The 16,364-nt window shown below is 40.0% G+C and overlaps 1 protein-coding gene across 1 annotated transcript in view; it reads right to left on the reverse strand.

Annotated features, from left to right (window-relative positions):
• Positions 1-4,006: 4,006 nt before the first annotated feature.
• Positions 4,007-16,364, reverse strand: part of LOC140224645 (uncharacterized) — a 75,196-nt gene continuing 62,838 nt past the window's right edge. The window contains exon 2 of the mRNA XM_072300691.1: positions 4,007-4,756. Within this exon, the coding sequence (XP_072156792.1) occupies positions 4,662-4,756 (95 nt within the window). The 3' untranslated portion in view covers positions 4,007-4,661. The remainder of the gene's footprint in view (positions 4,757-16,364) is intronic.

Consider the following 16,364-nt stretch of genomic DNA (forward strand, 5'->3'; position numbering starts at 1 on the left):
AGTTATGGCTAATTTTGACTTTTTTCTTTTTATTATTTTACTCCGGGTATATTCCACGTTTAACTTTCCAATTACCAGCAATAAACTTATTCGTAAAAAAAATGTATCTACCTTGAAAGAGATTAATTGGGATTTTAAATCACCTTAAAGTATCATATGTGCGCATTCATACAAATGTGTGTTAGGTATATGTAATCTTGCAGAAAATTTTAGTTTGATAGAAATGACACACACTCCTCCTTATAAATTCTCTTTCACAGTTTGCTACGTATCAGAATTTACACTCGCCATCACTCAGTTTGAAGAATAATAACAAATAATTTTGCACAAAGTGTTCCTACTTTTTAAAAAAAATACGACGTTTGCAAAGTCGCAAACTCACACTCTCAAATTCTAGAGCTGATATCTTGACAATGCGCATGGGTGTCCTCATAACTTGCAAGAAGTGTTTTTTACTCAGATTTTAGAGGACGAAAAAAATTATCGGTGTCATTTATTCTTGCTCAAAGATCTTTTCCTTAAATAAAAATCTTCCTAACTACATCTCAGATTGCTCGTTGGGCAGTTTTCCCTACATGAGCTCACTGGTACTTAGCTCACCATGGGGGCATCCAGGGGAAGATTTACGTTCAAACTCTGAAATTTTATTTCGAGTCGCAAATCACAAACCAATCGCTGTTATTTGAATACACGTTCATTAACTTTAAAATCGCCCCCGGCAATAACTATTCACGCGACCGTTCCAGTACACTTTTATGGGACCATGAAACAAGAGAATTGTGAGGACCGGACAAAGAAATCTTTTTTTATCAGCCGCGTAGTAAAACAAACATACAAGCATTAAAACTCCGCCCAGACACCATGAAATCCATGCTTCGGGTCGTAAGTTTACGTTTTAATACCTCGGTTCATCGACTCATCCTTTATTTCGGTTTCATTCCGAAAGTTTATTTCAGGGGCCCAGAGGAATCCTCAAGATTTGTCGTCCTCGCGCTTTGGATACAGTGGGGCATAGAATTTCCCAACGTTGCCATTTATAGGTTCAAGTTGACTGTATATACACACATTCAACTAGGGGGAAATAATGCCAGCTTGGACGGATGCAATAATGTTATTATTTAACGTCCCCATTGAAATTATTTTAGTCCGCCCCCTACTGCGTTTATTCAGTGCATGTTCAACGAAATATGTTATGCTCATTTTAAGTAAAAAGGAAAGAGAATACATTACAGGTACTAACTTTACATTAAGGAGTGTCTGTGAAATAACACGAAGATAATTTTGATTTCGAAATCACTTTATTGGTAAATTAAAATCCACTGTGAGCTTTAAAAAAAGAACATTTTTGTCTGCACAATTTTTAAACGTCAAAAATAATCTTTAATTTTACTGGCTTGATCTTAATCCTTAATTTTTATTTATTGACGGGATAAGAAATCTTGTTACGGCCAGAATCCAATTTTCTTCATTTCAAAAAGTGTCGGAGCTTGATGGAACCTGTTGAGCTTCTCTTTCGCGTCATTTAGCGTCATTTTTCTGAATAATAGCAACGATAATGGATGAAAACTCCTAGAAAATAGTAACCTCCTCCCCCCACAAATTTTCGCACCGAAATAATTTACCCGTCGTTTTCCGAGTGATGAAAAGCAACTCCATCTCAAAGTTGCAAAATTGACTCAAACGATTCAATTCTTTTCAATAATATACGCGTGCAATTGTTTTCCAACATTTTCCTGAATTCGCATGGGATGAGAGGAAAAATTAGTGAAGTTAGTAAAAAATGCCCAAGATTCTGGCGATAAAAATCCGATTCTGGCGATAGAATACGAATTTTGAAGGGAATATTTCGCAATATTAAAATGTAGTTGCGTTCTTTCGCGACGGATGTACACCGATTAATCCAAATCTTAAAAAACCGACTTTCAGGAATTCTTGGATCATTCAGGGTAAAAAACTTGGTTTCCTCACTATCTTCGGCTCCTTCGAAAGTTTAACGGCGAATCATAATGGAGCTTCTGCGATTTCGAAGCTATGGTAAAGAATCGCTTAAAAGGATGTTTGTTGCGAACCCCTACTTATCCATCCTTTTCCATAGATTGAATGGCAGATCAATCGATATATCGCAGAGGACGTCACGCCTCTTGTTTAACCGCAACCCTAATAAGCGCACTTAGAGTCCCTTTATACTGAGAGTCAAGAAAATGTGAATCCATTTCTGATTGGTTCCCGTACTTTAGGCCTTCACAGTGTCACAAACGGGAATAAAGATTACATTTTCACCGAGTGCAAAGATTATAATCTGGAATGGACCAGGGAATTACGGGTTCGGCAAGGAACACACGGAATGAGAGAAGGAACGGAGAAAGGAATTTAAGAATGGGCCGATCAAAGATTACAAAGAACGTTCACTTTCTGTAATCTTTATTCCCGTTTGTGACTCCATGAGGGGTGTTGTCTTGACTCTCAGTATAAAGGGACTCTAAGCGCACTCTGAGGAAATTGCACTGTGCTCAGTTCCCTCACTGCTAAACTATATCCCAAAAAAAGCAGGATGTTTATATAAGCTGGCAAAGGTACCCTAAAACCCATTCCGTGTTTGTTGCAGAGTATGCGTGGATCCTGACTCGAGACGTTTGCCCGGACTCGGACGCCATCCGAAAAGCCATGCTGGCATTCCGGATTAATGGGATTGCGACTCGACCCCTGATGCGGACGGGCGATAACGTCTGCTTCCCCGAGGACACCGAGGAGGACGACTACGATTGGTGACCGGCGGAGGTGGAGATGACGATGATGATGATGATGACGATGACACCGGTGACGCATGGGACATGGCGTCCGGGCACATCCTCCGATCACCCTCGCGATACCGAATTTTTTCTCATCGCCGGGGTTTCGAGACGTGTGTTTTTCAACCCTTGTGACGCTGTTTTTTCATTCGGAATTTTGGGGTGTATCGTGGTTTTGAGGGAGGGTGGAGGCTGTAGGGTGAAGAGTGATGGGTGTTCCTAGAATCAAAATGTCGACGACAAAAAAAAACGAAAACAAAAAAACGCATTTCCTCTCGCGCCCACCTCGGTTGACGAAATTCAGATTTTTGTTTCTTTAAACAAATTTTATTTAAATAAAACGTAAGTACTACAAGAATAGGTATACAGATTGATACCATGGTATCAATCTGCATGATATTTAAATTAAATTAAATTGATTAAAAAGAAATAAAAAAATCCAAATGTTGGTTCGCAAAAAAACAACAAAAAAAAAATCCGCGTTTTCCTCTCGCGCCCACCTCGGTTGACAAAATTCAGATTTTTTTTCTTTAAACAAATTTCATTTAAATAAAATGTAACTACTACCAGAAAAGGTACACTATCAACCAATATAATTATTTAAATTAAATTAAATTGATTAAAAAGAAAGGTAACCTTGGATTATGATACAATTACGTTTGAAATTATAATCAAGATTGCTGACACAAAATGAAAATCAGGCTAGGACTAAAATGCTGACTCGATCGGTCATTTGCTGATTTGATGCAATCGCCAAGGAGAAACCATTCGATTGTTTTTGTTCATAAATATAAATAAGAATTCTCACAGAAATAAGTGACATTGCGCACCACTGAAAAATGTCAAATTAACGGGTGATAAATTACATCGTTTGGAGAGAAGTCTTCACTTCGAGCCATGGCTGGATCATTAGATCCACTGATTAAATTAAATGCCTGCAAAATATTCGCCAGACCGGTTAGATTGCTGATGACTTATGACTTATGGCTACTTAAATACTCAAAATCAGATTAGCTCTCTATATTCCATTCAGCGTGGCGTTCCTTATTTAGAATTTTTTTCCTACCAACGCCTATGGGAAAAATGAGATTACCCCGGGTTTTTTTGTTTCATTTACTTTTCCCTCTCTTTTAATAGCGTCTCGATAATTGGACGTACTACTACCAAACGGAACTATGTGCATGATGATGTGAGCCCTGTTATGCATGTATTCTCAAGGGTCTCAGGGCTCATGTCTCAATGCACATAGTTCCGTTTGGCAGAACTACGTCCAATTAACGCTGAGCAAGAATCAAGAGTAAAATTGCCTGCCTCCTTCTTTTCAAATATAACCCTCCCCAGTCCTAATGTGTGAAAAAGTATGTTAAAGATCTCGCATTAGTAAATTTATCACAAAACTGAGCAGCATTTAGCCTTTTACGGCTTGGAGAAGAGAAGGAGCGATTTTTGTTTTGCTTTTTGATTGTTTGGTTTTAATTATTTACTCCTGAATTTTATTTAATAAATATATAATTAATGTCTTTAATTGTATAGTCCTCTTTTGTATTAAACAATGTTTTTACTATCTGTTGACTATCGTATATTTGTCAATTTGTGGGGACTGTGACCCGAAGGTGAGTTTTCCCCGTTTCTCATTGTAAGTTTTTTTTTTTGTTTTTTTTATGTATACATTGAGGAAATAAACTGCTTCCCAACATGAAGGTAATACACAGAAATTTTTTTAAAGAAAATATATTCTTATAGTGTGGAAAGTCGGTATCAGAAAATTATCTCACCTTTATTTGCCTCGTGATGACCGATTTGTGATATATTTGGCAAATCACTCGACAAGCAAAATACCGCGGATCGTCCAGCGAAGTACTGTTGGAGCTGCTAGAAAGGGCTGTTTAAGCGCGCGACTAATACAGTCAGACACTTAAATAAACCGAGAAGCCAACTTGGTTTTTCGCCAACATCGTTCGCATTTTCTGAAAGATCAGAAATTATTCACTTTAGAGAAAAAAATCGTGTTTTTAGAAATAGAATTCGTCCGAGATATGTCCTGTTTGGGGCAGCACTTCCAGTGGCGTTGGCGTGGCGTGCTTTGCGATGTATCGATTGGTCTGCTATTTAAACCTTTGGAAAAGGATCGATTAACAGGAACACCTTAATAATCGATTCTTCACCATAACTTCAAATGAGGAAATATCGATTGATTATTCACGCCTCGCCACTGAGCACTTCATACGATCAGTCAGTGAGGCAGCTGCAGACACGTGTCGTGTTCAATAAGACATAATCTTGACTGGTCTGGCCAGTCAGCCCTAAGGGTAGTTTCCATTCTTTTTCCGAACAAACGCAAGAGGTACGGTCTGGCCGTATCTTGACTGGTCTGGCCAGTCAGCGTTTGTTCATTATCTTTCCCTTCACTACCCCCTTTTCCCCTAGATCCCCCTGCCCTCTAGAGGGGGATATTATCTTTTTTTTTCTTTTTTTTCTTTTTTTTGGTCGCCACAAATCTGGACAATCTTTATGAATAGAAGGAGGAATTATGATTTTTTAAAAACATACCGCGTGACCTCCGCACCGCTAGGGATATTGGTGTCAAATTCAGAATGCATTTCATTCCGGATCCTTTATCAACAGTCAAACTGCAACCACTCGTGTAACTCGTTGGTGATAAATTAAAATGTAATCTCTGATCCAATTTTCTTTTATCAGAGAAAAGCAAGCGAATAATAGTTCTTTAAATGTTTACAGAATATCCGCCACGGAGAGAGGAAAAATCGGAAAAGTTTCCATGAAATAACGCTGAGTATTTTTCAATTTAAGAAAATATATTATGACAGGAAGTTTGCATCGTTCACTGAAAAGTAGTCTCTTGGATCCAGAGTTCAATCTCTTAAAAAAATCTGACAAGGTAAAATACTCGTAATCCAATCGGATTTCTGCTTAAATCGAAAGGAAATCCGCTTAAATTATGAGGCTTGGTTCTCAATTTAAGCAAAAGTCCGATTGAATCGAGAGGATTTTTTCTTGTCAATTTTTTAAGAGTCTGAACTCTTGATCCAAGAGATTTTTTTTTTTTTTGTAGTGTATTAAGCCGAGAATACTCGTTTGTGCAATTTCAATGACATAAAGCTCGCATAAAACAAAGTTATGGAGGTGTGGGGGTTGGGTTGAAATTTGTGGGGTTGTAAAGATATTATCTGGGTTGTGTGGGAGGTACGTATGCTCCAGAATGAAATCGACTCCGGATTTTTCTCTGATAAATTCTAACCGTGTGCAGTTGTTTGATTTCACATTCGACAACTGCCGAGCACGTCTAGAAGAATCCGACGCACCATTTTCCCACAATCTGGCATGTAGGTTCACTCTACGTGATCAGCGCAGCCTCTTGGACCTGTAACGATCTGTCTTCTTAATCGGCAGCCTGCACGAAATCTGGGGACGAGCAGAGTTATACGGTCACAACTGCCCACACCTAGTCCTAAGGACCCCTTGAAATCGATAAACAGGTTCCTGGCACTGGCATCATTATAATTATCACGTCCCGACATCAGTGTGACTTCCACGGTCGTTCTTGCGTATGTATTCGGGCTCGTTTCATCGATCTTCATCGGCAGAGAAATTAACAACCTGGAGAGGAGACTCGGGAATTAATGAAGGCACTTCGGGGTAGGGATTCGCGTCGAAAAGTATATCCAACGAACATGTTCGACTCTTCGATGAGCCCCGCGAGATAATCTTGAAGGAAACACATCAACGAGTCACACCAATTATGCGCTTGGTTCTGGAGGATTTTTAGTATGTTCGCTCTCTGTGTCAATATGGTTATCCCTGAAACATAAATCGTCCTCCAAGAGCAAGATCGTCCTCAAAGAGCGAAATCATCCACCACGAGCAAGATCGTCCTCCAAGTGCGAAATCGTCCTCCAAGAGCGAAATTGTCCTCCAAGAGCGAAATCGTCCTATCTATTTTCATCCTCGGGAGACGATTCCAAACTAGCACATATTAAAATTAGTGGGCCTGTTGCAAAATTCAGCTAGAGCGAAAACCAGAGAATTTTCGTACAGAAAATGGCTCAGAAAACGCGATGAGCGTATCGGGAAAGTCTGAAATACACTCTTCCACAAGTTTGCAAGTTGCAATTACATGGAGAGACTATTGCTACTGCATTGTCAGGTTGTGTGTGTTTCCTGTGGCGTGGCGTGCTTTGCGATGTCGATTGATCTGCCATTTAAACTTATGACAAAGGATCGATAGACAGAGTGTTCGCAATGAAACTCTAATAATCCATTCTTCACCATAGCTTCAAATAAGGAAATATCGATCATTCACGCCTCGCCGCTGTAGGAGACTACAACGCAAGGATAGAAAAAAAGCCGGCCTATGAACATCGTTTTACTTCGATTTCAGGGAACAGATGGCTCCAGAAATTGCAGCACCCGCGAGCCTCAAAAGCAGGAACGGACAAATCCAGGTATTCCTCGCCCGATTATAGCCCCGCATTTTGCGATATATCGATTGATCTGCCATTTAAACTCATGAAAAAGGATCGATAGACAGGGTGTTCGCAATGAAGATCCTAATAATCGATTCTTCACCGTAGCTTCAAATAAGGAAATATCGATAATCGATCATTCACGCCTTGCCACTGTTGGAGACTCTAACGCAAGGATAGAAAAAAAGCCGGCCTAATGAACATCGTTTTATTTCGATTTCAGGGAACAGATGGCTCCAGAAATTGCAGCACCCGCGAGCCTCAAATGCAGGAACGGACAAATCCAGGTATTCCTCGCCCGATTATAGCCACGCATTGCTGCGATATATCGATTGATCTGCCATTAAAACCCATGGAGAAGGATCGGTAAACAGGGTGCTCGCAACAAAGACCCTAATAATCGATTCTTCACCGTAGCCTCAAATGGGGAACTATCGAAAATCGATCATTCACGCCTCGCCACTGTGTTTAGGGCTTTAGAAAATCCGAACTTCTCCCCGATCGGACTTGGCACTCCTCGGATTGAAATCGCGCATTAACTCGAAGCGCAGACGCAGAAAAAGTGACGCCATAATGTGCATTCAAGATTGATGCGGCTTAGCGCTCGAACAAAGGCTGTTTTCATTGGGGAAGAAATAAAAACCACGCGCGCAAAAAGGCTCAAAGGTGCCGCCGAGGATACGGCAAAGGGGGGCTGCACCGGAAGAGGTGGTGAGAAAATCTGGTGGTTGTCATCGCTCAGCTCCCGGACGGATTGTATTCATAGAAGTCTTCCCCCGGGATTAACAAAGCCCGGTTCCCCCTGCAGCCCCCTGCAACCTCCCCCCACCCCACCCCGCCTTCCGATGAACCGCGACCAAGTTCTGATATTTTTCTTTGCAGTGATTCGCACCGATCAATCAAAGCCGGTGTTTTGGCGAACCCTACCTCTCAGACCCCACTGGTTTCTTGACATCTTACACCTTCTAATATCGGGCGAAAAGGAGTTGCTTCATGGCGTTCGTTTAAAAAGTGTGAGGAGAAGTGGCGTGGCGTGCTTTGCGATCCATCGATATTTCCCCATTTGAAGCTGCGGTAAATAAATCGATTATTAAGGTGTTCGCTGCGAACACCCTATTTATCGATACTTTTCCATAGGTTTAAACGGCCGATCAATCGATATATCGCAAAGCACGCCACGCCACTGGGGGGAGAGTGGTACTCTGTGTGGCTTGAGACTCCTCTTTTTTTTATGTCCTGGGTATTTTCTTTTTGTGAATTTTTCACAGGTGATATATATTCACTCAAGATCATAATGATGACACACAAAATACTGAATAAATGTTGTATTTGTGAATTGTGTGTCTGGTTCGTAAACAACATCTCAGAGATCCATTATATACTGCCATCATGTGCGCTAAATACATAAAAAAAATCGAAGGAGAGTACATAACATTCAATAAAAGAAATTTACTACTCTCAAAATAGCATAGAGTAAAGTTTTAAAAAACCAGTAGCACAAAGAAAGAAACTAAGTTACATTTTCAGGGGGAAATGAGCTTGCAAAGTGTTTGAGCTTCTCGAACCTGTTTTGCATTTTCGTCTGTCTCTCGGCCGAATGTTCTAAATCAAGAAAAAAATGTTTTGAATGTGAGGATAGGGGTTTGAATTTTTATTTAACACTTCTCATGGAGGAAAAAAACTTCAAACTTTCCGGTTTATTTTTTCAAATGTGGCTTGATCGATACATTCTTTTCTGAGCGGGCCGTGGTCCTCGCTACATTTACGTGGGTGAGAGAATTTTACAATGAAGACAAATAGAAAGGTTTGGAGGATAACTTAAGTTTTTGATTCAGGGCTTCAATAGTTAGGAACACGTGGTCATACGCATTAAGATTCAACACTTCAACAGTATAAACGGAAACTGTGGTAGCACGACTTACTTGTGCTAAACGGCACTAGACCCTTTACAGAAAGACTGCGGATACACCAATAAAACGATTGGTTTTGAATGTTTTGATGCAGCAGCATGAAAAGTGTGGTTATCACAGGCTCAGACTGGCCATAAGGCCAATCTGCCATTGGCAGATACGCCCCCTTGGCGAGCCAAAAACGCGCACCTCTGACAGATAGCAAAATAAGAAGAGAAAAAAAAATTACGACCGAGAATAAATGCGGAAAATTTCTTAAATGAACGGAAGAAGAGAGAGTTAGGAGTAAAGAGAGTTGCTTTTACGCATAGTGGTGAGCAGAGGTCCAACAACTACTTTCTGAAGCGTAAACACTTTTCTGTGAAATTGTCACCTTTTGTTGACATACAGGCGCTTTGTCATTGAAGACGCGATGACGCGAAGCGTGAGTTCTCAATGCTCTACTATATGCTGCCAATGAGGTGTTGCTCAGATTCGAGAGAAAAGTTAAAAAAGAGGCCCGAACACATCTCTCCTACCTTCGGCTGTGTAATTCACGTAGTGCTTGAAGCACCATTACGAATAAGACAAACGCAAACAATCACAATATGGAAATAAAGCGAGCAGGGAAAGGATGCGCGTTAACGACGGCGCAGAGATACAACTATTCGTACTTGATGGACGTCCGTGCTGCATCTGAAAAATTGAAGGCGCGATGACGCGAAGCGTGAGTTCTCAATGCTCTGCTATATGCTGCCAATGAGGTGTCGCTCAGTTTCGGGAGAAAAGTTAAAAAAGAAGCCCGAATACGTCTTTCTTGTCGTCGGCTGTGTTGATACTCGTTCTTTCTTCTTTTTTCAGGTTCTTGCCTGATTCTTTTTAGGATGGATTTTTAGACCCACGTCTTAAGCTCGTGTAAACTGCAGCCTTGACACGGTTCTTGTGGAAATAATGGTGCTTGGATGCGTCTAGTGGCTTTAATTTTTTTTGTTTTCTTTAATTTCAGAAGTCTGTCGGTCATTTCAATACGCTCAATTTTACAATTTTTACTCTGTACGATTAATAAACTTTGAACCTGAAAATAGCGTAAACTTGTGCTGCTTTGCCAACATTTTCTGAATTTCTGAATTCTTGATCCCTCAAGTATATATAAAAGCAATTTCAATCATTTTAAGTCATCTGCTAACAACGTCCACTATTTTCTTGGGTCCTACACATTCCTAAATGTATGAAAACAAAGATGGTTGAGCCCATAAGAGATCACTCCTCCAGCAGGGTCCATATTCTTTCTCTCAACGAAACACTCTGGAACCATATGTCCATGTGTCCATGTCCATACAGGGTGCGGCAAAAGTCCCGGGACGGCTGTTTATTTTTTAAACGGCTACACGTAGAAAAACGAATTTCGGGGGATGTTCTTGGGTCAAAGTAAGCTACTTTTTGGCATTCCCCAAAATTTGTTTGGGGGCCCCCCTAGGGGAGGGCGGGGGGCAACTTTTTTTTTTCAAATGGCAACCCCCCCCTTTGTGATACCTCATTCGAAAGATAATAAAAAAAGAAAATTTTTGGCGCAAACCGCAGGTCAAAATGTTCATTTTTGACAAAATGGCGGCCGGTCAAAGTTCAAAATGGCGGAAATTTGGCATCTCCGTTGTTTATTGACGGATTGGTGTGAAACTCGGAATCCTAGGGTTTTTCGAGATGAGAAAAACGATTCTGGCATTGGTTTTCCAGAATAGTCAGTCCTTTTCAAAATGGCGGCGGTCAAAATGGCGGCCTCGAGCGGGAAGTGGATATTTAGGTTGCATATCGTTGGATTTGCATGAAACTTGGTATCTGGGGGTATTTCGGCACGAGAAGAACGAATCTTTCATTGAATATCTGAAATTTTGACAAATTCCTGAATGGCGGCGGAAAAATTGCGGGAAATCAGTTTTACGGCTCTTTACCGATGGATTTGCATGAAATTATTTGATATTTCAAGAATCTAATGAAACATTCCTTTTTAACGAGCCAAAAACAGCCAGGATATCGAATTTCATGCAAATCCATCGGTAAACAGCCGTAAAACTGATTTCCCGCCATTTTTCCGCCGCCATTCAGGAATTTGTCAAGATTTCAGATATCCAATGAAAGATTCGTTCTTCTCGTGCCGAAATACCCCCAGATACCAAGTTTCATGCAAATCCAACCTAAATATCCACTTCCCGCTCGAGGCCGCCATTTTGACCGCCGCCATTTTGAAAAGGACTGACTTTTCTGGAAAACCAATGCCAGAATCGTTTTTCTCATCTCGAAAAACCCTAGGATTCCGAGTTTCACACCAATCCGTCAATAAACAACGAAGATGCCAAATTTCCGCCATTTTGAACTTTGACCGGCCGCCATTTTGTCAAAAATGAACATTTTGACCTGCGGTTTGCGCCAAAAATTTTCTTTTTTTATTATCTTTCGAATGAGGTATCACAAAGGGGGGGTTGCCATTTGAAAAAAAAAAGTTGCCCCCCGCCCTCCCCTAGGGGGGCCCCCAAACAAATTTTGGGGAGTGCCAAAAAGTAGCTTACTTTGACCCAAGAACATCCCCCGAAATTCGTTTTTCTACGTGTAGCCGTTTAAAAAATAAACAGCCGTCCCGGGACTTTTGCCGCACCCTGTATGTGTAACCATATGGTGTTATTCCATTCAAAGAGTGGAAGAACGCCGCGCCGTATGAACATTCACTGGAAAAAAAGCCGATTGGATTTAGAGTCCAGACTCTCAAAAAATTGACAAGAAAAAATACTTTTGATTCAATCGGATTTTTTCTTAAATCGAGAACCAAGCCTCTTAAATTAAGCGAATTTCCTTTTCACTCAAGCAAAAATCCGATTGAATCCATAGTATTTTTTCTCGTCATTGTTTTCAAGAGTCTGGACTCTAGATTCAAGCGCCTTTTTTCCAGTGTTCGAGAGCTGCCAAATTTCTTCCATTGAAATGCTCAGTTTCGAGGAGTGTTATGAATATTTATTCTTGAAATTTGTAGGTAATTTATCTGATTACAAATAAAATTTCCTAAAAAAAACTTAAAGGAAAATATTCACACTTTTCCCAGATAATCAATATTTTATCAAAGGAAATATGACAACGCCTGATGGCTCATATGGCGTTTTTCCTTAGCACGGCAGAATTCTTGCGTTCATATCGGTAATGAACTAATGCCGATTGTTACTATAAGGTAGGTAGTGTTGGTGAATCTTGGAAAACAATTAAAGGAACCCCTTTGCAAGAATTATTGTCCTCATAGCCACGTGATCATTACCTACCGCCGATACTCTGAACTGTTTTGTTTTCAAGTCTCCCGTTGTTGAGTTGTCTCTTTCAATAGAGAAGTCACAATGGACGAGCACGAGAGGCAGCGATGTCCACACGCTGAGCTGAGCTTGGCTGCCGTGTGTGCGCGTGTGTGGCTCCTTGATTGCCAATCCGAAGTAAAAGGCGCAGTTCGCGAAAAGTGCTGTTTGGACTTCCTGTTAGGTCCTCTCCAGTTAAGCAAGTAACGGAAAATACTCCAATGAAAACGAGAGTAAGTGCCGGTACCGTTTCAACTGACAGTATCTAGAGTCATTATGTTGTAACATACTGCACAATTTTTTAACACTTTATCGATACTATGAACACTTATAGTGTTCAAGAGTACAACAGTAAGTCATCTAAGTATAATCGGATATATCGCATAGATTGGTTCCATAATTTCAGCTGCTTATCATTTTTATCGAATTCTGAGATCGCACTTCTGTTGTCGTGAGACTAAAGAATTCATGTACCTTTCACAAAGAGCTGAAACGTAATAAAGGCCGGATTTTTTTAGAGGAAAACGATCGCATTCGAGTGCAGCTTCGATATCAGTATCGAATGCGATATTTTTCCTCTGAAAAACCCTGCACTGGAGAAAAAACACATTGTATCTAGAGTCCAGACTCCTAAAAACATTGAGAAGAAAAAGAGCTCTTGATTCAATCAGATTTAAGCTTATATCAAAAGGAAATCAGCTTAAATTAAGAGGCTTGGTTCTTGATTTAAGTTAAAATCTGATTGAATCAAGAGTATTTTTTCTTGTCGATGTTTTTGAGAGTCTGGACTCTAGATCCAATGTGTTTTTTTTCCACTGTGCTTTTATTACGTTAAATTTCTTTGTGAAATTTGGTACATGAATTCTTCAGTCTCATGACAGTAGAAGTGCGATCTCAAAATTCGAAAAAAATGACAAGTAGTTGAAATTATGGAACGAATCGATGCGAAAAAATGGTGTCCGTCGAATCAGCTCAACCTGTGTTGCGGTCTTTCTCGGAGAATTGGCAGCTGCGCTTCAGTTTTGGCATTCCTGTGCAGCTCCATAATGACGCTCTACAGGTGAGCGAGGACTGCGATCGATCAGACACTGTGTCACCCGGGGAGGAAACGGGCACTACACCTGAAAAAACTCCGATTGTTTAAGTGAGAGAGGGAAGAAAGGTCTACCGAGAAGTAAGCGGGAGTCAAAGGTGAGACAGAAGCTACTGGGGGACTCAGAATGGGGAAAAATAAATATTTTGAAAGGCCAAGCTGAACGCTGAGCAACATCTAACAACATAATAGAGCCTGGATTCTGGAAAACACACGCACAGTGGGTCCAGCGAGGCATTCCATCTTGTGAAAAAATTCTCAAGAGTTTACTTTTCTAATAGGAATCAATGGCGAGGCGTAAAGAACCGACCGACGACCGACGTTTGATCGACTATCGATATTTTTCCCATTTGAGGCTATGGTAAAAAATCGATGATGAAGGTGTTCGTGGCGAACACCCTGTTAATCGAACCTTTTCCATGGGTTCAAATGGGAAATCAATCGATATGCCGCGAAGCACGTTGCGCCATACTTTTAGGAATGTGCTCTAAGATTTTTTCTGTCGAGAAACGAAATTTTTATTTTTCCACTCTAAAAGAAAATAAGGAGAAAATCCCAAGTAAAACAAATATCGGTGCGTGCAACCTCATTTTCGGCAATACTGGATTTTAACTTTTATTACCTACAGGAAAAAGTGATGATATTAGGTCACAAAATGGCATTCATCTCTGAATAACACAATTATTATTTTTGTTTGGGATGGCACTATCCGCCTCTACAGTTTGCTTAAATTTTTCATTTATTTCAATTTTTCAATATTTAATCGTTTATATTTTTCTCCAGTCAGTAATTTTCTATCATTTTATGATTCTTAATTTTTTATATACGTCCTAACTTTCCTATGCGAATGTAACACTCGAAATCAGGAAATAATGCTTACGAAAATGTCTTCTTCTTCTCTATCTTCGTAAAATTCAATAATTCCACAAAAAACAACAATGTGATTTTGAAAGATCATTCAAAGTAATCAGAAAAATTAGCAAGTGAAAATCAACAATTTTATGTCAGTAAAACATGTTGCACGGTGGTTATCTCTTAAAATCATGGAAAATAAAGCGAGTTAAGATATTTTGAGAAACCGGTGCTAAAAGCGGTGCTTTGAATTTAATCTGAGATGCACATTCTGGCAACCAGTTCTAAAATCAGATAGGAAACACCCAACGACGATGGCAGCGGGGGTTGAGGATGCTGGTTATTTCACAAACTGATTTACGATTTTACGAGACAGATATTCCCCACACACAACGTCCAAGTGCCCTTGTAAAGAAAATCCAATGCACACAGTAAAATGCATAATGCAGAATCGAAAATTCCACCCCCTGCAGCTTCTCTCGACATCACGCCCGTGGTCCTTTGTAGATGCATCTTCGATAAGTTGCGTTCGAGTGTCACATTGGTTTCGTGCCTGCACCTAAAACATTTCACTTTTTTGAATCAGTTAAGATAAAGGCAGAACAGAATGGGATATTATTCATACCGATATGTTTCTCGGAGGTGCAGCGACACGAATTGCTGAGCGCATTGCTTTTTTTTCGAAAATTCCTAAGGACTCATGTTTATGAAATGTATTCATAAATTTTACGGGAAAACGTCGCGTCAGGCAAAACTTTTTTTTCTTTCTTTCAGAAATTCAAGGTAGCTTCCAAGCGACATATTTGTAGGAGGTATAGTCACTGAATTCAAAATCCCGCACCATACAGTTGTCTCCGAGCCATGTAAGGAGAATAGATAATGCTGTACGGAGCAAATATTCTCAAGACAGTTCTGGAAAACTAGGAAAAAAGAGGGGGAAAACATTCCAGAGAATGGGAAAAACTGAATTCTAATGAAAATTCCCGACGGAAGGAGAATTTTTTGGAGCCTGCTATTGAATTCTCAAAAAGAGCCCATTAAAAGTATGAAACTTTTGGGGCTTTAAACACCTCTATGTTTACCCCTTTTAACCTGAGAGTTTTGATTTTTCCGAAAAAAAGAGGAATTCGTACCTCGCTCATTCGTGCAATGTAAAATGAAGAACCTAGGTATGAATAAAAATAAAAGATGCGTATGACCCTGAAAGAATCTTTCCTGCGATAAAACGGAATTTTCAAAGCAAGACATTCGACTGAGGTCCGAATCGTAAAAATGATTCACCGTTACTGCACCAGACATGCGATTTTCCTCAAAAATCAGTCCAATTACTTTGTTTCCTACGGCCCCTTCCTCTTGAAAGTTGCACTAGAACCTAAATAGTTTAGCTGTATAGAAGTGATATCTCCAAAACGTGAGAATAACGCCTTATTTTCACGGTTTAATAAGAATACACAGCACAAAACTTCCGAAATGCGTCAAGGAATTAGCAGAATTAGCACAAAACTATCAATAACGCAGAAATTAGCAAATATTAGAGCAAATTCTGCTAAAACAGGAAATAACACGAATTTCACATTAACTTTTGTTGAAAGTTAGTGTGGTTTCATGGGAAGGAAAAGATTCGTTTATTCACATGGATAAAGTTTATTCGTTATTGCAGAGGACATGATGATGAACAAGTTAATAATAGGCACAGTACAGAGAGGTGGTGGTGACTACTTGAATCACCGGTGTACAACACCGATTTGTATTGAATGTGGGAAGTATGAATCTAGCATGCATTCCAACAACTTTAACAAATCAGCACTTTTTACAAATTCTGACGACTCTTCGTCACATCTGAGAACCTTGTTTATTTCTGGATTCAACGTAGACCTACTCCACCCCTCGATGTATGCAACTTATGGGTACCCAGTTTTCTCGCATAA

This window comes from Bemisia tabaci, chromosome 5, assembly GCF_918797505.1.
Source record: "Bemisia tabaci chromosome 5, PGI_BMITA_v3".
Taxonomy (NCBI): domain Eukaryota; kingdom Metazoa; phylum Arthropoda; class Insecta; order Hemiptera; family Aleyrodidae; genus Bemisia; species Bemisia tabaci.